Source organism: Acanthochromis polyacanthus, chromosome 14, assembly GCF_021347895.1.
Source record: "Acanthochromis polyacanthus isolate Apoly-LR-REF ecotype Palm Island chromosome 14, KAUST_Apoly_ChrSc, whole genome shotgun sequence".
Classification (NCBI taxonomy): domain Eukaryota; kingdom Metazoa; phylum Chordata; class Actinopteri; family Pomacentridae; genus Acanthochromis; species Acanthochromis polyacanthus.
In genome coordinates this window covers 3074935-3100113 of record NC_067126.1, presented here as the reverse complement: position 1 = coordinate 3100113, position 25179 = coordinate 3074935, and the positions used below count along the sequence as shown (strand labels likewise).

Here is a 25179-nt window from a genome sequence, read left to right as displayed (position 1 = left end):
GCAATCACTGGGTCACGATGTGACTTCACTGATTGCATACGGTATGGTCATAGCTAAAAGGTGCATCCTGAGACTATGGAGGGCAGATGTCCCACCTCAGTTTGAAGCCTGGCTTAGAGAATTTGTGGGAGTGCTGCACATTGAAAAACTGAGATTTGAAATATCGGGTAATCCCCAAAAATTTATGATGTATGGAAACCAATTTTAGATAAATTGAAATTATAATGTACCCCTATACTTTTTTGTGAACTTGGTGATAATTTGATGTACAATATGTGGACTGTGGTATTGGTTGAGCACTACCACTTTGTGCTGTTCTTGGTGTTGTTTTGAATGTGTTTTTTTGTTTTTTACTGTTTGTATTGTATGTAAGTCAAGTCATAATTTAAGTATTTTTCATTATAATTAATTGTAATTGTTACTGTTTTGTGTAAAAATTGAAAAAGTTAATAAATAAAATTGGGGGAAAAAAGAAAAGAAAAGCGGCTCCAGCTTCTATAGTCTGTGTGTGTTTGTATTTCTAAATGTGTTTCTGTTGGTTTTTACTCATTAAAAACACAAAAGAGACCAACAAGTGTCTGAATATTCAGTGTTTACTGCATTAAAATGCAGATTTACTCTTTAAAAAGTACTAAGAAGTAAAAGTAACAACACGACAAGTTAGAAATACTCTCTTACAAGTAAACACCCTGCATTTAAATACCAAACTTCACAGTAGTTGTTGAGCAGAATGACCTGTTTGCGTTTTTATTGTATTACTGGATTATATTTATTGATGCGTTCATGATGGAAAAGAAAAATGTGATTGTAATGAGTTTATTGCTGCTGGAGATCTGTGATCTAATAATGATAATACAGCAGATTTGTTGGTTTATTGTGTTATTAAAAAGAACCTTCAAAATAACTGAATTCAGTAAATAAATGTAGTGAAGAAGAAGAAAGCAGCAGAAGAGTAGAAGTAGAAAGTTTTACTGATATTAAAGAATCTCTAGAAGATTTTTAAAGAATTACAGAAAGATTTTGAAAACAAATCAAGTAAACAGCAAAAGTAGAAAACCCAAAGAATTAATAAAAAGTAGTACACATATCTGCAGGAATGTGCCTGTTTTAGCCTATATTTAAATTATTTATTGGAACATATCACCTATATAGTAACCTCTGATGCCTTTTTTCTTTCAGCGTTTCTAGTTTTTATTTTTATCTTTACTTTTATAATTTGACCTGATGCCATTAGAAAGGATCCAGGCTCCTTTGAGATCTTTCAAGTTTAAATGAAGATTAAATTACTAAATGTGTCTGATTCTGTCCGTTTGCCATGTTTTAATTGCTTACATTTAATCATTTGTGTTGCAGCGTTTATGCTTGTGAACAGCTGCAGTGTAGTTCAGACCTTCAGCCACCAGGTGGAGCTGCAGACCAACCTGTAGACCGTTCATGAACGTTTCTTCTTCTTTCCTCTGCAGATGGATCAGGTGTCAGATGAGGAGGTGGAGGTCCGGGGGGAAGAGGAGGAGGAGGAGGAGGACAGCGATAAGGAGGACCAGGACCTGGACAAGATGTTTGGAGCCTGGCTGGGGGAGCTGGACAAACTGACTCAGGTGAGCTCAGCAGACAGGAAGTGACATCATCATGCCTTAAGTTCCCATTAAACCTCAGATTTCTGCTGCTTCTTCTTCCATCCAGAGTCTAGACGACGGTCGTCCTGAACCTCCTCCTCAGCAGAAAGCTCCTCTCAGACAGGAGACCAACATGGCCAACTTCTCCTACAGGTTCTCCATCTACAACATCAACGGTTAGAAACTATTAATGAAACTAAAGTCCTCCATCTACAACATCAACGGTTAGAAACTATTAATGAAACTAAAGTCCTCCATCTACAACATCAACGGTTAGAAACTATTATTGAAACTAAAGTCCTCCATCTACAACATCAACGGTTAGAAACTATTATTAAAACTAAAGTCCTCCATCTACAACATCAACGGTTAGAAACTATTATTAAAACTAAAGTCCTCCATCTACAACATCAACGGTTAGAAACTATTATTAAAACTAAAGTCCTCCATCTACAACATCAACGGTTAGAAACTATTATTAAAACTAAAGTCCTCCATCTACAACATCAACGGTTAGAAACTAATTCTTCTTTATAAAATACTTCTTTATACTATAATATAATACATGTTAGCTTTAGAAAATACTTCTTAACATTATAAAATATTTGTCGATACTATAACATACTTATTAATAGTATAAAATACGTCTTAACACTGTAAAATACATGTACTCCCATCAAGAAGTTGGATAAAAACCTCCAGTTGTGTCATCTGTCATTGTCCTCCTTCGACCCAGTGCATGATGAGATATGTTGTTTCAGGTGCATTGTGGGAAACCGAGTGCCTGAATAGAAACAGCTGTAACATTAGCAGTCTTTATTTGTAGTGAGCAGTGACTGATTGTGCTGCTTTGTGTCTCCAGAGGCCCTGAACCAGGGGGACAACGTGGACCTGGACGCTCTGATGGCCGACCTCTGCTCCATCGAACAGGAGCTCAGCACCATCAACAACAAACCCAACAGCAGCAGCAGCAGCAGCAGCCTGGCCCGGCTCGGTCTGACCGACACCAAGGTTAGAGGAAGGGTTAGAGTAGGGTTAGGGTTAGTCAGTTTGATCAGAACTGCACCTGATCAACAGCAGCTTCAGTTTATCCTTGTTTAGACACGTTAAAGCGTCAAGAACTGAACCCTTCACATCATACAGGATAGTAGCTAAGATAGACCAATTATTGATCATTAAATAACCTAAACATGTGTAATAAATGAACATAGAGAGCAAAGCACACAATGAGCATGTTAATAAATGAATAGAATATCAATAAACACATCAGTTATGGTTTTTTTCCTGCTTCAGCTGCTTTAAATAACATTTATCAGTAAAGTGTCCTTCACTTTAATCAGAGGATGCAGCTGTAAACCCACTGATGTTGATCAATAGTCTGTTCTTATGGTTTTAATATTCATTTATTTTGTGTTTCTGAGGATTTGGATTCTAATGAAGTTGTTTTACACTTTAATGTCATTTTCTAGAAAAACCAACCAGTCAGATTTTTTTCCACCAACAGATTAATAATGAGGTGAAACTAAATACTGATGTTTTACTGAATGAACCTAATAAGGAGACATTCAGATGCCCGTTAGTTTCCTTTAAAGTATATTTTCCTACTTTTATGAGATCAGATACTGATACAGATACGTTATTGTCGTTGCACATTCATAATTTTGTACAACAAAATCTGAGTCTCGTCCACATCAGTGCTGAAAAAGGGCATGCAAAAAAAAATAAAGATAGTGCACTTAAAATGTGTGTATGTATATATATATATATATATATATATATATATATATATATATATATATATATACACACCTACACTACTGTTCAAAAGTTTGGGCTCACTTAGAAATGTCCTTATTTTTGAAAGAAAAGCATTTTTTCCCAATGAAGACAACATTAAATGAATGATAAATCCAGTGCAGATATAGTTAATGTGGTAAATGACTGTTCTCGCTGGAAACGTCTGATTTTTAATGGAATATCTCTATAGGGGTACAGAGGAACATTTCCAGCAACCATCACTCCTGTGTTCTAATGCTACATTGTGTTAGCTAATGGTGCTGAAAGGCTCATTGGTGATTAGAAAACCCTTGTACAGTTATGTTAGCACATGGATAAAAGGGGGAGTTTATGGAAAACATGGAGTTGTATGGATGAGTCCAAACTTTTCAAATGATAGTGAACAAACCTCCATGATTCCTGAGCAGCAAAGAGGCAGAAGAAGCAATGAAAACTACAAAATAAAACAAAGAAAATCTCCAAATCACAGAGACGCTGATTCACACAGGACTACAACATTTTAACTTTACAAACTACAGACAGGACAGTTTGGAATGAGACTAAAATCACAGATGAGCCCCAATTCTTAGAAACTACTGGAGGTCTGCAGTGATATTAGTCCTGATCCAGTCAGACTTTAGGTTCTCCTCATACAATAAGGTTTAGTTGATAGCTCTATTACAGACACCATGGAAGTTTAGTGTGTTGTCTCCAGTAAACAAAGACGAGGTGTTCTTAGAATCACTCCTGAAGCTCTTCTTTCTGAATCCCTCTGGTGTCTTCAGGTCCGTCAGAAGCCTCCAGCAGGTCGCAGCAGCCGGCAGCAGCCAGCAGGGGGCAGCAGTAACAGCGTTGGTGGTGGCAGCAGTGGAGCGAGTAGCAGCAGCAGCAGCACCAGAGCTTCACCAGCTGGAACCATCAGAGCTCCAACCGGACATCACGGGAGGCCAGCGCTGGCCTCCAACTTCAGCCTGGACGACATCACGGCTCAGCTGGAGAAGGTCAGAAACATGGAGGTAGAAAACACCACTTCTAGGGTTAGATCAGGTCCAATCAGAACTAGAAGTTTAGTCTGTGAAGCTGCAGAACAGAACAATGGAGGATGGAGGCTGAGAGTCGATCTGCAGCTCATCAGAGGAGGAAACTCATCCACGGTTGGTCTAAAGCAGGGGTGTCAAAAACTCATGTTAGTCCAGGTTCCACATCCAGTCTAGCAGAACCACAGCAGAATAACCACAGCTCCTAATGGTTCCTTTGTTATAGTGCAGAAATGTTCTCATTTAAGAGATTATCTTTTTACTAAACATCATGAACAAACAGACATTTATGAAGAAAAATCCATTTCATCAACATTCATTCTCAGTTATCGTTTCCACATCACAACTTCCAGATCACAGAGTGTCTACAAAGGAAACACAACATTTAGTCACCTGGACCTGAACCATGGAGGATTTTACTGTAAGATTAAAACGACAAAAGTCAGACAAAAAAGACAGAAAACAACAAAAACAAGACACAAAATGATTTTTAAAAAATGAGAAAAATGACACCAAACAAAACAAAAAAGACAAAAAAATAGGCAAAACATTACAAAGCGACAAAAAATGGACAAACAACAAAACCTAGACACAAAATGACACAAACGAGACCAAAAACAATAAAAGTGAGGAACAAAATGAAAAAAGTAGACAAACAATGCAAGCGAGACACAAAAACACGACACAAACGATACACAGAACAACAAATAAAGCGAAACACAAAATGACAAAACTTAGACGAAAAACACGAGTGAGATGAAAAGGTAACACAGAACAACAAAAACATGAGGCAAATGACAAAAGTCAGACAAAAAAAAACAAAATATGACAAAATGAGCCACAGAAGAACAAAGAACAATCTAATATTTTACTTTCTGATCCAAACAACTTGTCATGGTCTAGAAATGATTTTAAATTTATAGTTTTACTAATTTACAATCTGCAGTTAATGTCTTCTCTGGAATTTTTACACTTTAAGGACCGGATTGGACCCTCTGGAGGACCACTTTTGGACCACGGGCCTCATGTTGGACAGCCCTCATCTAGAAAAACAATAGTTTCCATAATATGTTGTCAGATAACTTGTTGGCAGTAGACTAAGAAAAGTGAGGACAGTTGTGTTTCTATACAGAGAATTTCCTCCAGTAGAAGCAGCAGTTTTCCTTCTTCTCTATATAATCGTTGAAAGAAGGACTAAACATCTGAATGTTCTTGAATTATTGAGTCGTTTGAGAGGAAAAAAATCCCAACAATCTCTGTAAAATAGAACTTTAATACTGAAGCCGTAGTAATGGATTTACTATGAAACTAATTTTAAAGTTTTTAACATTTCATGTTACCTGAGTGAGTTTGATTTAAACTAGAGTCCTCTGCCCTTTCAGTAACATTGTGAGCAGTTAGAACTCCAGCTGCTGATGAATCTCGGCTTCTGTGGGACTGAGACGGATCTTCATGATGCGTCCTTCAGAGCCGTAGAGAAGAAGGACGTATTCTCTCCACGTCTTTATGAAATAGGACGGTCGCTGTCATGTGATTGGCTCTGAATTGGGTCACTTGCTAGTTTTGCTAATGCTAATTCTGCTGACCACAACAATCCAAACCTCACAGAAATATGATGACACTGGTAGAATGTGGACAGAATGAAGTTCTGGATCAGAACTTAATGTCAACTCAAAGGTTTGGTGTTGACAATATATCACATCGTTTCAACGATAAAAGTGAATATTTTCAGAGTACTTCAGTGAGTGTTGTTTGCATCGTATGTTTTTCATATTTGTAGCATTTGTATTTAATACAGGAGGTCCTCGGTTTACGACGTATTCAACCTATGGCGTTTCGTCGTTATGTGGAACTAGTTAATGAGTGGAGCGGATGAATACGTCATCAAGCGGTGCTATCAGACGGCTTTGTTTCCATTCTCCGGTTGTACTCCACCTTGGATTGTGCTGCATTCACTAACTTTTTACCTTCATTATGGCTCCCAGCGTAAGTCAGACTCTTCTGATGCTGGAAGAAAAGGAAAGTCGTCTCCATGGAAGTGAAACTAAATCTAAAGGCACTTTTCCACTTGCACCGACTCGACTCAACTCGGTTTAGGTGGTTTTTCCATTAGAATTGAGTATGTGTCGTCACTCCCTGTCCAATCAGTGGCCTGCACTCTGTAGACGTCACACTATCAGCTCCACTCAGCTCGCTTGGAACCCCGGCTGAGTAGGTACTAAAATATTACCTGGTACCAGGAACTACGTCCTGATGGAAGACCTCACAAACAGTACAGTCGAGTAGAGTAGGTGCTGGTGGAAAAGCGCCACAATAAAACACTGGGAACAGAAACATCGACCAATATGGGTCAAGATGTAAAAACAGGTCAACATATTGTAGCAAACCTCTGTGATGAATGAGTGAGACTTTATCTGGTTCTCTGCTGGTTTATTGAACCTTCACACAGGATACTGTGGGCCGTAGCCAACGCCAGAATAACTAGAAAAACCCCATAACTTAGCTCCAGAATAACTAGAAAAAACCCAGAATTAGCCACCGTTCCCAGCTCTCTCAGCCAATCAGAGGTGAGCTAACTAAACATGGCACGTTCACTGACGTTGGGTAAATCTGGAACTGAACAATAAACACTGAAACATTAACAGCAACATCAGTCCGGTACAGTATTCTGTTACCTTCTAGTAAAATGATTCATATGTGCATGAAAGTTGTTGGTATTCATGACTTTATGAAGAACTGATCGATATCCTGATGCATGGAACGACTGTTTACATTTTCACCGGAGTTCTGACTTACAGAGTAGGAACGGAATTCCGATGTAAGTCCAGGACTTCCTGTATCTTCATAGAACTGAAGTGTTCCTCCCTGTAAACAGCGACTGTATTAAATCTGCCTCATGGTTAAATCTGTTCTTTTCTCTCCTGTTTTTATCTCCAGGCGTCCCTCAGTATGGACGAAGCCGCCCGTCAGACTTCCTCTCACTCTCTAAGCTCCGCCTCCTCCTACACGTCGGCCACGATGCGTCGACCCGGAGCCTCTCAGCGCCAACACCGACGGACCGGATCAGTTGGGACGGTCAGCGAACACGAGGTACATTCAGGAGGTTAACTTAGGAATAAAAATGTCCTGAAATTTGGTCTAAAATACTAAAAATACAATCAATGTTGAATGTAGCCGACTATGTTCAGACTGATGATGAAACTATTATTTCTAACAGACACCAAGTCCAGATTCCAGATAGTCTCCCCTAAACATCCATAAAAACACACCTCTACTGCAGCAGTTTACAGTTAGACACATGGAGAAACATGAACATTTCACACTGAATCTTATCATAGCAGTAATAGATTTAGTCTAGTTGGTTCTGAAAAATACAAGGAACAGATTAAAGCTGAAAGGTGCGGAAGTTATTCAGTACACTGAAGTTAGATAAGGAAGTCATGAGTGAACTTAACTTTAAATGAAATTGAATAAAACGGATAAAAGTCTCCTCACTGAGCTACAAGAATAAACTTTAAAGTCCATATTCTGCTTTTTGGAGTTTTCGAAAGCTGCTTTTTTTCTGGATGTTGAAGACCTTCAGAGAGATTCAGAAACTCTGCTGCTACCTCCTGATGTACGGGCTTGAAGTCCAGATTTTATTCTCTTTGGGAAGTTCTGGAGAAGACTTTGACTCTCCCATCATCAATAGAAGATCTATATAGAAAATTAATGCATCTCTGGACAGAAATAAATGCTGAAGCTTGTTGAAACGATGTCACACTGAATGAATGCCGTTCTCTGAGCTGAAGGTCCAATGGAACATCAGAGTGCTCCTGTTGTTTTGGGCCAGGTGGTGTATGTGGTTTTGCTTTTAGTTGCGAGTCTCTGAGGTAAACTGATCTCAGGTCAGTCTCTACGTGGAGCTTCAGCTGACTTTAAGTCGATCGACCTGCTCTCTCTCTCCTGATTGGTCCCTTCAGGTGCGCTCCATCGTCCAATCATCTCGCTCTTCCGTCACCTCGGCCTCTGGAGTCTCGGTGAACTCGGCGTCCTCCATGGACTCTCTGGACTCCGTCCTCCGGTCCGAGTCCGACGGTCAGCAGCCTCCAGCCGAGGGAGCCGGTCAGAGTCACCACAACACCGAGGTATGACCTGGAAGCAGCAGAGTTAAATTATCTTTAAAAGTTTACCTGTGATCAACATGGAGACGGAGTTAATAGGAAATATAGAATGTTTCAGCTCGGTTAGGTTTAAAATAGTTTTTCTTATTCAGAATGAGACTCTGGAGGTGATTATGTACAACGATAAGCTTAATTAGTCCTCATAGTTTACATATTCGACAGAAATCGCTGCATTTTCCTCCAGTCAACAGAACAAATTTTTAAAAATGTCTAAATTTCCATTGTTTTGACTAAAACCTCTTCAAACTCTGAATTTAACGTCCACTGAGGATGAGAGCTGCTTTTACTCTCTAAATACTGATTGAAGAAGCTCCAATGCTTCGTTTCTTATCTCCTTTAGCATCACTGGTCCAACCTTAGGAATGAAAGGAGATAAAATCATCCAACAGTTCCTCTAAAGCGACGCATTGTCCACGTGAATATACAACCGTCAGATTCTTTTAACACCGTTAGTCAAAGTCTTTCTTCAAAGGCACCAGATTTACAGAGAAATGAACACCAGCACAGCAGAACACACGAGATTAGTGAAGTAATATCAGCATTAAAGCACCAAATACAGTGATTATTGTCAATAAGTACGGATGTTAAAACCATAACACTTTAAAACATATACTTAAAATATGAACTTTTCTGTTCCTCATGAGTTCTTCTTCACATCTTCCTTCACCTGTTGATGAAAACTTTTTAGAAAAAGACAAAAGACATCATATTTTTGGACTATTTTATGCTCTGCTTGTCTCCATCTTGACACCTCGACTGCTCCAAACTATCCGCTCATCCAAAAAATGAATCACGTTCTTAATCATACAGAGTTTTAAAAATGAATACACTTTAAACCGGTGAGTTTTATAAAAAATCTCCTCCTGTACTGTCGTCATGAACAAGAAAATCAGCTCCAGAGAACTGTTTTATTTTTGCCATCAGGCTGTAAACGTGTTTGTTTCTACTGTAAAGATTTACATTTTAACATGGAGGTCTGTGGAGGGTTTAGTCGCTTTTGGAGCCTCAAGTGGACGTTTGAGGAACTGCAGCTTTAGCATAATGGAGGTAAAGCCATGAATTGTCTATGAAGGCATTTATTTTGCAGAACTTTAAGCTTTAATACACTTTAAACGGGTGAGTTTTATAAAAATGTACCTCCTCTACAGTCGCCACGAACGAGGAAATCAGTTTAAGGGATAAAAACATTTGTTGTTTCAAGCTGTAAACTTGTTTATTTCTGCTGTAAAGTTTGACATTTCAACATGGAGGTCTGTGGAGGACTGAGTGGCTTTTGGAGCCTCAAGTGGGCGTTTGAGGAACTGCAGCTTTAACACTTAATTTTTCAGCAGCAACATTGTTTCATTCTTTGTGACACATGAAGCCAGGACTGAAGTTATGGAGATTTTCCAGACATATAAGAGTCAGAAATGATTGAAAGAGTTCAGTGAAACTTGCATTTGGTCTGCCTGGACAGTAGAAGCTGAACACAACGTCTAGCTTTCAGCCAAAAGCATCACAGAGGCCAAATCAGTTCAGCCGATTCCAAACTGTCGTGCTGATTCTGGACTTTTATCCTGATAGGAACTGTGATGAGGCGTTTAAGGTTTTTACTCTGCTGGAGTGAACTGGAGCACTACTAACATTTCTGTGGGAAATAAAGGTTGAATAATGGAAACAGAAGCCGGCGTGCAGTCACTGTGCTGCAGGACTCAGCGTGAGGAGGTTTTACTCCAGGCTGCCAGACACAATGCCATTCATTATTTATCTGCTCAATTATTTACTCTATTACTCATATTTCCTGACAAAGTGAACTCTGCAGACAGACACAGATCAGGAGGTTTATATAATCCTGCATTCAGAATAAGACGCTGCTGTTGTGATTTCTCATCCTGTATCTTTCTATACTCTCCAGTATTCTTGTTCAGGAGTCTATAAAAGCAGATCCGCGTCTCTGACAGATCCGTCATCTCCAGTAATCTACGCTTCATATTCCGTCCCATCATTAGTAATCTCACCAGTGTGTGTTTGCTTCAATCACTAGAAACCGTTTTGTAGAAAGCATTAGTTCCCTCCTGATGACCGCAGATTAAAAATGATATTTAGGTCAAACACACAAACGATTACCTTCGGCTTTTCCCTTCGGCCAAGACCCGACCGACCACGTCTAAGATCAGAGCTGCTGCAGAGAGGACGACGATTAAAGGTTCTGGAGGTCCAGATTTAGGTTCTAACTGTGGGTTTAAGGCCTCGTACACACAAACATGGAGATTTTACAGACGGATGTTGTCCCTCTTGGTATAAAAGACGGTAAGATCTGTCCACATGACCGTCGCTTTACCAAAAATGAAATCAAATACTGGAGAACATCCTGTCACGTCATGGTTTCCTTAGAATTCAACCTGCAAAAGTTGTTGCTAACAGACAAGCTAAGTTAGCCAACATCTGCTGGTAGCTTCGTATTTAGCAGAGAGAGAAAGTAGCTGTCCTCTAATGTCCACAGAATAACTGTGTGTAATTCAGAATAACTTTAAGCTTCAACACAGTTTAAGGCCTCGTGCGTACAGTATTAATATGGAGATTTTTAAGAGTCCTCTGTCCGCACGATCGTTGTTTTACTAAACATCTAGACACACAGAGGAACACAAAAAATACAAACCCTCTAACATGTTGGATCAATGTACACCGGAATTAATCAAATTAGCCCATTTAAGCCGGGAACGCATTACCGCGTAACTCACGCATATGCATAACTGATCCTGTTTCCGGGTACAGATCGTGTTGCTGCACTGCCTCGTAACTTTGTGTTGAACTTTTCTGGCCGCTGCTGCACACTGAAGCATGCTTCAGCGGTAATGCGTGCCCGGCTTAAATGGGTTAAAGAGAAGAACTTTCTGTCATTTCATTGTTTCTGCAGAATTCAACCTGCAAATGTTGTGAGCCAACCAAGTAACAGAGACAACAGCTTCTGATGGATTCATCCTCTTTGAATGAAGCTAAGCTAACAGACAAGCTAAGCTATCTAACGTCTGCTGGTAGCTTTGTATTTAGCATAGAGAGAAAGTGTGTGTCCTCTCATGTAAATAAACACAATAAATGTGTTTTCCTGCTTCATTAACTGACTAATAAGATGTAGATCCGATCTGTAATGTCTGATCTAAGATATTAAATCTGTTTTCTTCTTAAGCCTTTGTTCTCTGACCTTTAACCGTCTATTCTCTGTGCTGCTACATTATTTTAAAAACCGTAGATTTGGTGTCTGAAGCTCTGAATCATCCTTTTCTTTTCTCTGATTAGAAGAGCTCACATCTGACTTTATTCCTCCGGAGGACGACCAGCAGAGTTCAGCTGGGATTTAACAGAAATGTGGCTATTTTTAATCAGAGCGAGTGTGAAGGAGAGAAACTGTAGATTTAATGAGTCGTGGAGTCATCAACACAGAACTCATCTTTGTTTCCTCTTTCAGCGCTGTGACCTTTTTTTCTTCTCTAGTTATCTGCTGACTCACTCCTGCTTATTATTCTCATTTCATTCACTCCTTCTCTCTTCATCGTTTCATTCTTTACGTCGCTCAGATTCTCAGTAACCCACTTTCTTTATCACTGAACTCGGTTTGTGTTTGCAGCTCGTTTGCTAACAAGGTTTGGGTTTGAATTCCCTCCAAGTCTTTAGAGTTTAGAGAAGCTTCATGACAAGAAGGTAAACCAGCTAGAGCAGGCATGTCAAATTTGTGTTATTTTATGCTCAAAACGACAAAAGTCAGATAAAAGAAAAGACAAAATGACAAAAACAAGAAACAAAATGACAAAAATGAGACAAAGAACATGAAACAAAACAAAAAAGGGACAACAAATTAGAAAAAAGAAACAAAGCAGCAAAACAAAGGACAAACGACAAAAAGGAGACAAAAAGGACGAAAGTGAGAAACAAAATGACCAAAAAATAGACAACGCAAACGAGACAAAAAGGAAACACAAAATGACAAAAACAAGTAACAAAATGACAAGGGCATGAGACAAACATCAAAAAAGACAAAAAACAACAAAAACAAGACAAAATATTACAAAAATGAGACACAAAACGACAAAAAATGAAGCAAACGACACAAAACAAAAAAAGAGCAAAAAATTACAAAATGACAAAAATGAGATAAAAAGTGACAAAAGCGATGAACAAAATGACAAAAATCAGACAAAAAAACAACAAAAACAAGACAAAATATCCCAAAAATGAGACACAGAAAACAAAAGAACAATCTAGTATTTTATTTTATGATCCAAACAACTTGCCATGGTCTAGAAATTATTTTAAATGTACAGTTTTACTAATTTACAATCTGCAGTTAATGTCTTCTCTGGAATTTTTACACTTTGAGGGCCGGATTGGACCCTCTGGAGGACCACTTTTGGCCCACGGGCCGCATGTTGGACCCTCTGGAGGACCACTTTTGGACCACGGGCCTCATGTTGGACCCTCTGGAGGACCACTTTTGGCCCACGGGCCTCATGTTGGACCCTCTGGAGGACCACTTTTCGCTCACGGGCCTCATCTTGGACCCTCTGGAGGACCGCTTTTGGTCCACGGGCCTCATGTTGGACCCTCTGGAGGACCACTTTTGGCCCACGGGCCTCATCTTGGACCCTCTGGAGGACCGCTTTTGGCTCACGTGCCGCATGTTGGACCCTCTGGAGGACCGCTTTTGGCGCACGGGCCTCATCTTGGACCCTCTGGAGGACCGCTTTTGGCTCACGGGCCTCATGTTGGACCCTCTGGAGGACCACTTTTGGCCCACGGGCCTCATCTTGGACCCTCTGGAGGACCGCTTTTGGCTCACGGGCCGCATGTTGGACCCTCTGGAGGACCACTTTTGGCCCACGGGCCTCATCTTGGACCCTCTGGAGGACCACTTTTGGCTCACGGGCCTCACGTTGGACCCTCTGGAGGACCACTTTTGGCCCACGGGCCTCATCTTGGACCCTCTGGAGGACCGCTTTTGGCTCACGGGCCTCACGTTGGACCCTCTGGAGGACCACTTTTGGCCCACGGGCCTCATCTTGGACCCTCTGGAGGACCGCTTTTGGCTCACGGGCCGCATGTTGGACCCTCTGGAGGACCACTTTTGGCCCACGAGCCTCATCTTGGACCCTCTGGAGGACCGCTTTTGGCTCACGGGCCGCATGTTGGACCCTCTGGAGGACCGCTTTTGGCTCACGGGCCGCATGTTGGACCCTCTGGAGGACCGCTTTTGGCTCACGGCCCTCATGTTGGACCCTCTGGAGGACCACTTTTGGCCCACGGGCCTCATCTTGGACCCTCTGGAGGACCGCTTTTGGCTCACGGGCCGCATGTTGGACCCTCTGGAGGACCACTTTTGGCTCACGGGCCTCATGTTGGACCCTCTGGAGGACCACTTTTGGCTCACGGGCCGCATGTTGGACCCTCTGGAGGACCACTTTTGGCTCACGGGCCTCATGTTGGACCCTCTGGAGGACCACTTTTGGCTCACGGGCCTCATGTTGGACCCTCTGGAGGACCACTTTTGGACCACGGGCCTCATGTTGGACCCTCTGGAGGACCGCTTTTGGCTCACGGGCCTCATGTTGGACCCTCTGGAGGACCACTTTTGGCTCACGGGCCGCATGTTGGACCCTCTGGAGGACCACTTTTGGCTCACGGGCCTCATGTTGGACCCTCTGGAGGACCACTTTTGGACCACGGGCCTCATGTTGGACCCTCTGGAGGACCACTTTTGGCTCACGGGCCGCATGTTGGACCCTCTGGAGGACCACTTTTGACTCACGGGCCTCATGTTGGACCCTCTGGAGGACCACTTTTGACTCACGGGCCTCATGTTGGACCTTCTGGAGGACCACTTTTGACTCACGGGCCTCATGTTGGACCCTCTGTAGGACCGCTTTTGGCTCACGGGCCTCATGTTGGACCCTCTGGAGGACCACTTTTGGCTCACGGGCCTCATGTTGGACCCTCTGGAGGACCGCTTTTGGCCCACGGGCCTCATGTTGGACCCTCTGGAGGACCACTTTTGGCCCACGGGCCTCATGTTGGACCCTCTGGAGGACCACTTTTGGCCCACGGGCCTCATGTTGGACCCTCTGGAGGACCACTTTTGGCCCACGGGCCTCATGTTGGACCCTCTGGAGGACCACTTTTGGCCCACGGGCCTCATGTTGGACACCTCTGAGCTTGCTGATAAAAGCTCTTCCTTGTCTTTTATAAACCTACTCTGTCAGAACAGATGAGATCATCCTCGTCTGTCCTGTTAGTTCCCTCTTGGACAGAACAGAAAAAAGAAGTAAAGATTCGGTCTGGAGCAGGAACTGAACAGACACAAACCAAACCTTAAAACAAGAAACACAGCAGAAGAAGCAGGAAGAGAGAAGCTGCTGCTGGTCTGCAGCTGTGGGAAACATCTGCTCCTGTTGTTTCACCATAAATCAGGGGTGATGTTTCCTGTTAGTCTCTCTCTAAAACTACAAGAGGATCATCACTGTTCCTGTTTAAATGAGTCTGATGGATGTAATCGGCTGATAATCTGCTGAAGCGACTAGTCTCTATATTAATCCTGGTCAGTAGACAGGTGTCAAAGCCTGGAAAATGAAATTAGCAGCCACTGCTCTGATCTCAGGTCAGCATTCGGGGAGTTAATCACGGCCATTGGAGAGGGCTGTACTGAATATCTGTCAACAGGTTTACTCATTAGCACTGAAGCTAATGTTCCCTCCAGAAGTTTTTTACCATCAGTGGGTTTGATGAACGACAGTTTTACAATGTTTTATTGTCAGAAGGAAGCCAGCGTGAAGAACCTAAAGCTGCAGTTCCTCAAACGTCCACTTGAGGCTCCAAAAGTAATTAAATCCTCCACAGACCTCCATGTTAAAATGCTAGACTTTACAGCAGAAATAAACACGTTTACTTTCAGGTGCAATAAAGGTTTTGGTCTCAACAGCTGATTTCTGCTTTTATAACAACTGTATAAGAGGTGAATGTTTAGATAAGTCATTCATTTAAACTACATTAATGTTTATAGTTCTACATAATTACAGTAGAAGGTAGACTAAGCTCGTTATCTTTGATCTTGTTTGGATTAACTGCCAAGATGGAGGCAACCAGAGCTTCTGTTCAAACATCTTTGCATAGAATCAATTATGGAACAGTGAAAAATAGTTTTCTTAAAAACATTTCCTCAGGAAAATGTCCACGAGCTGCTTCTTCCTGCATTGAGGTTAAATACAAGCAGCAGCCTCCAACACAAAAAAACAAAAGCTGCAGTTCCTCAGACGTCCACTTGAGTCTTCAGAGGTGTTTAATCCTCCACAGACCTCCATGCTAAAATGTTAGACTTTACAGCAGAAATAAACGTGTTCGTAGTCTGATGCAAAAAAAAGTTTTGGTCTCTGTAGCTAATTTTCTCTTTAATGAAACTGTACAGGAGGTGAATTTTTATAAAACTGACCCATTTAAACTGTGTTAATGTTTAAACTTATGCTTAATATAGAACATCATTGGATCATCTACAGCTCTCCATGTTTAAAAATCAAACTTGACAGCAGAATAAACACGTTTATATCCTGAAACATTTTTAAAATAAGTGTTTCCTAATGTTTCCTTCCTCCCAGCAGCCCTCCACTCCTCCACCTTTACTGGAATCTGTTTATTTTTACTCGTTCTTCTTCACAGGATCCATCCGTGACGTTTTTCTGCTGCTGATCTCTGCTTCACCACACAGCTTTCTGCTAAACCGCCACATCCAATCAATCAGACAGCAGATTAATTCACTGCCACTCTCTCTGTCTCTCCTGAAGCACTCCTATCTGGACAGGGAAACCTCTCTGATTCTGAGAAACATAGCAGGAAAACCCTCCCACCTGCTGACAAAGGTGACAAAGGCCCTCCTACCTGTAGCCTCTCGCATGCGGCATCCATGTCACGCTTTCATGCCTGAGTGAATCAACACGCATGTGAAGGATTTTTTCAGACACTCTTTGCATGTTAACTTCCTTCTTCCGTCTGTCACCGTTTCCATCTGTGAGGGAAGCAGATTCATCTCAAAGCTTTACAGAAACCATCAACATGTTGCTAATGTAGCTGTGGTCTCATTATCATTTGTTCATCTGGTCAGTCATTCTGTGGAATATTTCAAACCCTGAAAGACAGAAATAACCTGGAAATGCTGTCAGACAGACTTAAAAGCTACAGATGTTTCTTCAAAGTACTTTATATTTGGTGAAAAATTGTAAGTGTTGTTTGGAAATTGCGTCAGTTATTAAGAACAAACAGTCCATCAGAAAGATTATTTCAAAGCAGCAAATTATTAATTTTATTTTGTACAAAAACCACTGAAATTCCACAAATTAAAAAAAAAAACAGAGAAATGTATTTTATTTTAGTTCTTGTATTAAAAATTGCTGCTCCTTATTAAAGATAGTGTTCACAACTGTTAGACTAAAAAAGATAACATTAAGCTGCAAAGTTAGCCCAATTAAGATAGTGTTCACTACTATTATCCTAAATAAGGCAACATTAGCTATTAAGATAGTGTTCACTACTGTTAGCCTAAATAAGACAGCATAACCGCGAAATTAGCCCTGTTACGATAGTGTTCAGTACTATTAGCCTAAATAAGATAACATTAGCCGCTAAGTTAACCCTATGAAGATGGCATTCACTACTGTTAGCCTAAAGAAGGCAACATTAACCGTGAAATTAGCCCTATTAAGATAGTGTTCACTACTGTTAGCCTAAATAAGACAATAGTAGCCGCTAAGTTAGCCCTGTTACGATAGTGTTCATTACTGTTAGCCTAAATAAGAAAACATGTGCCGCTAAGTTAGCCCTATTCAGATAGTGTTCACTACTGTTAGCCTAAATAAGACAATAGTAGCCGCTAAGTTAGCCCTGTTACGATAGTGTTCATTACTGTTAGCCTAAATAAGAAAACACGTGCTGCTAAGTTAGCCCTATTAAGATAGTGTTCACTACTGTTAGCCCAAATAAGACAACAGTTGCCGCTAAGTTAGCCCTTTTACGATAGTGTTCACTACTGTTAGCCTAAATAAGATAACATTAGCTGCTAAGTTACTGTTAGCCTAAATAAGATAACATTAGACGCAAAGTTAGCCCTACTAATATTGTGTTCATTACTGTTAGCCTAAATAATATAACATTAGTCGCTAACTTAGCCCTGTTAAGATTGTGTTCAGTACTGTTAGCCTAAATAAGATAACATTAGCTGCTAAGTTAGCCGGAACCAGAAAAACTAACGTTAGCGCTATGTTGCCTACAGAAGATAACATTAGCACCTACTCTGCCCGAAACAAGATTATGTTAGCCTCTCTTAGCTTAAGCAATTAATTTTGACTTCTACCTAGGGCAAATAAAAAAAGGTTAACTGCTACATGAGCCAAAGCAGGATGAAGTTAGTCTAAATATTTTAACATTAGTCTGTCTGTAAAGCTTTGTGAGTTCACCCTGTTACTGTGTTCACCTGCATCTCAGCTCGTATTCTAAACACTGTCTGTGTAACGGGGGCATGATGCTGTTCCTGTGTTTCCTGTTTACCTGGGATGTTTGCAGTGATGTCAGAGCTGGTTCGCTTTCAGACTAAAGAGGCCATTTTGCTCATTTTCCTGTGAAGCAAGATGGTTTGCCTCATTCCTGGATAATAAATGACCAGAGTGAAGGCAAACATGATCACACAGGAATGATGGAAAGGCAGAACCAACAGTTCCAGCGCTCTGTTCCACTATTTTACACCTGAAGTCTGACATTTGTGTGATGCTCATATTAAAAGATACACAGACACCACAGTAGCTCTAATTAGCTCTAACTGGCAGAGATGTACGGTGATAGAAGCTCCTTTGGAACAGGAATAAATAACGTCAGAGTGCTGCTGAAATACTTCCTGTGTGATCGAGCTGCTTCTACAACTCTGTGTACTGTATTTAAATGTCTGTGGTGATAATAACTGTAATGTTGAATTTTGAGAATATTCATGGTAATCAGCTGAAAACAGGTAAGTGAGATGGTCAACACTTCTGTGTCTGCTTCTATTGAACCTAAACCTGTAGCAAGCTGAAGATCAACACTGGGAATATATACGATCATGCAGAGGTCTGGTCCAGCGTTTCTAAAAAATACTTGACTTGTGATCAACAACTTTGCTTCTGTGTTTCGAAACTACATCAGTTATAATTTATTACATGCCAGAATTGTAGTAGTCGACTCCTTTACCATTGAAATTCAGTATTTCTTAATAATCAAATGAAACCAACAATAAATTAACCACACAATACACAAAGCTTTTTGTTTTGATAAACTGAATGAGAACGAGGATAGGCGCTAACCTTTACAAGCTACTATGCTAGCCTGAACAACAAAAAGATACCAACTACATAAACTCAAGAAACTTTATCTGAAAGATCAGAACTTTTGTCGAAATAAAATTTCATTTGCACTACGTTAGAACAATGCTAGCTGATTAATCATCCTAAAGAAATTAATGAAAAGTGCTACATTAGCTTAAACGCGATCATGTTAACCACTACATTAGCCTAAACAAGATAATGTGAGTCCAAAGCTGACATTAATAAGATAACATAAGTCTAAACAAGCCACTACGTTACCCAAAACTACATAACATTAGCATGATGCTACCCGAAACCAAAGGATGATAGCTGAAATGTTAACCTAAATAACATAATGCTGACTATTACGTTAGCCTAAACAAAACAAAGGTTGCCAATAAGTTAACCTAAACAAAACATTGGTCTAAACAAGATAATGTTAGTCAATATGTTAGCCTAAACAAGAAAACAACCTACTACATTAGCCTAAACGTAACAATGTTAGCCCTACATTAACCCTAGGAAGGTAATGTTGGTTTAAACAAGCTTGCTGCTATGTTAGCCTAAATAAGAAAGTTACCACTACATTAGCTAAAACAAAACAATATTAGTGCTAAATTAAACTTAATAAGACACTTTTGGTTTAAACAAGTTAATATTGGCTGATATGTTAGCCAAAATAAGAAAGTTACTACTACATTAGCTAAAAAAAATATTACTGCTACATTAGCCTTAGCAAGATAATGTTAGTTAAAACAAGCTAAGATTTGCAGCTATGCTAGCATAAATAAGAAAGTTATTACTGCATTAGCTACAACAAAACAATATTAGTGCTACAGTAGCTTTAACAAGGTAATGTTGGTTTGCTGCTGTGTTAGCCTAAATAAGATAGCTACCACTACATTTGCTAAAACAAAATATTATTAACCTTAGCTAACCTTAGCTATAACAAGGTAGTGTTGGTTTGAAGAAACTTAAGTTTTGTTATATTGTTAGCCTAAATAAAAAATGAGTGCTACATCAGCCAAAGCAGTATAATATCAGCACTACATTAGCACGACAATGTTATTTTAAACAGGATAATATTAGGTTATTATTTTAGTCTAAAGAAGATATTGACTTTTCATTATTTTAGCATCCATTTAGTACTAAAAATATACAACAAATGGTTACTGGAAAGACAATTCATGCACTACTTCTCAGTCTCTGGTCTATTTCTGTAGCAGTTTTTCTTCTCAACTGTATTACAGGGGTCTAAAGGTGGGTTTAAAGGTGTGTTATCTGTGTTTAACCGCCTGGACATCAAATTGTTTATGCTGCTGGATGCTGATAAACATAGAGGTGGAGGATCAGAGTGTTAGCGGTGACCTGGGAGGAATCAGAGCCGGTTAGTTGTGCTGATAATGAGTGTTTGGAGCCAAGCCAGAGGCAGTAATGGAGCTCAGTAGATGAGGCTGGTGGTGGCTAACACGGATCAATGCTGATAATGGGACTACCATTGCTCTAATTGTTGTTGTTCAACCCGGCTCAGGATGCTGGTGGAGATCAGCTGTTCCTGGTCTCAGCTGGTTTATTTGACTTTCTATTGATTTTGTTATTACTTCTTTACCAGTCCTTGTGTGCATGCATCTGATTGGTTTAACATGGAGGTTTATTTGAGTGTGTTTGGATGAAAGTGTGACTCGTGACCAACGTTGGATGAATCTCTGCTGATCTTAAGCTAAAGCTGGAGGCTTCTTAATGTGGACGCTGAGTGTGTACGTGAGCATGAGATGGCGAGTAAGTAAGACGGCTTTATTCTGATTGGATCTGCAGTGTGATGATTTGATTGGATGATAAAGAAGATGAGGCCCTTTGATTGGATGTTGGGGGACCGTGCCAGATCTGCAGGATAATCAGCTTTGGGGCAGAGAGGCAGTGATTCCCGATATCATCATGTACATGCAGATAAACACAGCAGCTGGTTGGGAGTCGTGGGTTTGGTTGTCTTTTAGTGTCAGACTCAAATCAAGTTCATTTTATTCTAAACCAATAAGCTCCCGAGTCTCAACAGTAATGTTTTAAAATCAAATATTTTCGACCAACTGAACTACAAGCAGACGTTGCTGTCTCAGTTTTAAAGTCCTGCAGCTCTGAGGAACCAGAACTACACACGTGGACAAAATTGTTGGTACCCCTCAGTTAAAGAAGGAAAAACCCACAATTCTCACTGAAATCACTTGAAACTCACAAAAGTAACAATAAATAAAAATTTATGGAAAATTAAATAATCAAAATCAGCCATCACTTTTGAATTGTTGATTAACATAATTATTAAAAAAAAAACAAACTAATGAAATAGGGCTGGACAAAAATGATGGTACCCATAACTTAATATTTTGTTGCACAACCTTTTGAGGCAATCACTGCAATTAAACGATTTCTGTATTTGTCAATGAGCGTTCTGCAGCTGTCAACAGGTATTTTGGCCCACTCCTCATGAGCAAACAGCTCCAGTTGTCTCAGGTTTGATGGGTGTCTTCTCCAAATGGCATGTTTCAGCTCCTTCCACATATGTTCAATGGGATTCAGATCTGGGCTCATAGAAGGCCACTTTAGAATAGTCCAACGCTTTTCTCTCAGCCATTCTTGGGTGTTTTTGGCTGTGTGTTTTGGATGGTTGTCCTGTTGGAAGACCCATGACCTGCGACTGAGACCAAGCTTTCTGACACTAGGCAGCACATTTCTCTCCAGAATGCCTTGATAGTCTTCAGATTTCATCGTACCTTGCACACTTTCAAGACACCCTGTGCCAGATGCAGCAAAGCAGCCCCAAAACATTACTGAGCCTCCTCCATGTTTCACCGTAGGGACAGTGTTCTTTTCTTCGTATGCTTGGTTTTTGAGTCTATGAACATAGAGTTGATGTGCCTTACCAAAAAGCTCCAGTTTGGTCTCATCTGTCCAAAGGACATTCTCCCAGAAGCTTTGTGGCTTGTCAACATGCATTTTTGCAAATTCCAGTCTGGCTTTTTTATGACTTTTTTTCAGCAGTGGTGTCCTCCTTGGTCGTCTCCCATGAAGTCCACTTTGGCTCAAACAACGACGAATGGTGCGATCTGACACTGATGTACCTTGGCCTTGGAGTTCACCTTTAATTTCTTTGGAGGTTGCTCTGGGCTCTTTGGATACAATTCCAACGATCCGTCTCTTCAATTTGTCATCAATTTTCCTCTTGCGGCCACGTCCAGGGAGGTTGGCTACTGTCCCGTGGGTCTTGAACTTCTGAATAATATGAGCCACTGTTGTCACAGGAACTTCAAGCTGTTTAGAGATGGTCTTATAGCCTTTACCTTTAAGATGTTTGTCTATAATTTTTTTTCGGATGTCCTGGGACAATTCTCTCCTTCGCTTTCTGTTGTCCATGTTCAGTGTGGTACACACCTTTTCACCAAACAGCAGGGTGACTACTTGTCTCCCTTTAAATAGGCAGACTGACTGACTATGAGTTTGGAAACACCTGTGATGTCAATTAATGACACACCTGAGTTAATCATGTCACTCTGGTCAAATCGTTTTCAATCTTTTATAGAGGTACCATCATTTTTGTCCAGGCCTGTTTCATTAGTTTGTTTTTTTAAATAATTATGTTAATCAACAATTCAAAAGTAATGGCTGTTTTTGATTATTTAATTTTCAATAAATTTTTATTTATTGTTACTTTTGTGAGTTTCAAGTGATTTCAGTGAGAATTGTGGGTTTTTCCTTCTTTAACTGAGGGGTACCAACAATTTTGTCCACGTGTGTACATGGTGAAGAACTCAGAGATGTCTACTGTCAGTAGTGTTTCCTCAGATGTTTAAACTCTGAACTAATGCTGTCTCCTCATGCTTCTGTGGAGGTTCTCAGTCATCCAGGTCCTGGTAATTGTAGGAACTTCAAGAGAAACGTCTTCTAGATCTTCCAGTTGGTTTCTCTTGAAGCTCTTACCATCTCCTCATCCTGTAGATCTTTGTCTATCTCCATCATCTCCAGACTATTCCTCTCTCCTCTGCTTTTCATCTGTAGAAGATGTTTCACCATGCTGAATGGATCTCCAACAACTAGACTTGAATTATATATTTTTTTTAAACTTTAAAATGGTCCAAATGAGTTAAAATGTGTCACCATGCTGAATGGATCTTCAACTACTATCTCTTCTGTTCACTGTTTCATCCAGTAGCTTTGGTTTTACTCTTGAGGAGTTTATATATATATATATATATATATATATATCTTAATATCATAATTTCAAACTTAGATTTCCCTAATTTTCTAGATGGAATCACATAAGATTCAGTCGTCGGAAAATTGTAAATCGTACAGTTTTTAAAGAACACAAGGTTGAAACCAATTTGATTAAATCTCATCTACAACTCTGAATTCTCAAGCTGAGGACTTTTCCGACTCATGCTCCATTTTTAATCAGACATTACTGTGTTTTTATTAATGACATTCCTGGATCTGTTCATCCGTCTGAATCCAGCAGATCAGAGTTAAATGAATGTACTCAGATTAATGTTGTACTTTCAGGATCCATTTGTCTCTGTAGCAGCTTCAAATCCAGCTTTTCCTGCCGTGGATGAAGCTAAGTTAAAGCTGAGACTCCACGGATTCCTGACATAAAGCACTCTGAGTGCGTCTGAAAAGAGAGGCGAGATTTGGTTTTAATTTGTGCTCCAGATTAGAGGAGGCGGAGCCGCGACGGGCCCGAGATCCAGGCAGATTACCAGCTCCGGGCCGGTCTAATTCCTGCAGCGGTGATTAGGCTGAGGGCATAATTATCTGCTCTCGTTGGAGTGGCTTCGAGGGACAGCTGCATGTGGACGGATGTACATTTGCTAGCATGCAGCGGTGTGTAGCTGTTTGTGTGTCAGTGTCACATCCTCCCACTCTGCTGGCCCACTTCTGCCTCCATAGGATCCTCATCGCTGCTGTGTTTGGAGCCTACGGCGGCTCAGGAGGGACACATTCCTCACAACTTCAAAGGCAGCAGATCTTTCCTGGGCTGGAGCTAATTTTAGCGGCGCTATAATATAGGTCAGCGGAATATCTATGAGTCGGAGAGAAAAAGATTAAACTGCAAGCTGGAAATGATGATAGTAGGAGGGAAGAAAAACACTGATGTTGAAGGAGTAATATCTGGAACCGCATTTTATATCTGAATGAAAATAAAACAGCAGCCAGTAAAGACAGGCCTGAAATTAATTAATGGATAAATTAATGGATTGTAACATATTAGAGGGTGTTTATTTGTCAGTTTTCAAAATGGATTGAAGAATTTTTAACGTGTAAAAGCCTCTTAAAATGTACCAATTAACGAATTACTCCTCTGAAATCTCACTGAAAACACTAATTACATCCCTATTAACGACAAATATTAAATAATGTAGTCTCGTATGGATTCAGAATTGAAAGTCATCATAAATGAATAAATAATGAGACTCTCTGGCTCATGTTCAGCTCTGATCTTATTTTCTCTATAAAGCAGAAGATGTACACACGTGGACAAAATTGTTGGTACCCCTCAGTTAAAGAAGGAAAAACCCACAATTCTCACTGAAATCACTTGAAACTCACAAAAGTAACAATAAATAAAAATTTATGGAAAATTAAATAATCAAAATCAGCCATCACTTTTGAATTGTTGATTAACATAATTATTTAAAAAAACAAACTAATGAAATAGGGCTGGACAAAAATGATGGTACCCATAACTTAATATTTTGTTGCACAACCTTTTGAGGCAATCACTGCAATGAAACGATTTCTGTATTTGTCAATGAGCGTTCTGCAGCTGTCAACAGGTATTTGGGCCCACTCCTCATGAGCAAACAGCTCCAGTTGTCTCAGGTTTGATGGGTGTCTTCTCCAAATGGCATGTTTCAGCTCCTTCCACATATGTTCAATGGGATTCAGATCTGGGCTCATAGAAGGCCACTTTAGAATAGTCCAACGCTTTTCTCTCAGCCATTCTTGGGTGTTTTTGGCTGTGTGTTTTGGATGGTTGTCCTGTTGGAAGACCCATGACCTGCGACTGAGACCAAGCTTTCTGACACTAGGCAGCACATTTCTCTCCAGAATGCCTTGATAGTCTTCAGATTTCATCGTACCTTGCACACTTTCAAGACACCCTGTGCCAGATGCAGCAAAGCAGCCCCAAAACATTACTGAGCCTCCTCCATGTTTCACCGTAGGGACAGTGTTCTTTTCTTCGTATGCTTGG

General features: G+C 40.4%; 1 protein-coding gene across 1 annotated transcript in view; it reads left to right on the top strand.

Moving 5' to 3' along the window:
• LOC110964288 (ras-associated and pleckstrin homology domains-containing protein 1-like) overlaps positions 1–25179 on the top strand; it is a 72826-nt gene that overhangs the window by 21942 nt on the left and 25705 nt on the right. The window contains 7 exon segments of the mRNA XM_051958674.1: positions 1464–1598; positions 1684–1792; positions 2479–2627; positions 4178–4393; positions 7367–7519; positions 8392–8556; positions 16395–16469. Coding sequence (XP_051814634.1) covers positions 1464–1598; positions 1684–1792; positions 2479–2627; positions 4178–4393; positions 7367–7519; positions 8392–8556; positions 16395–16469 — 1002 coding nt within the window.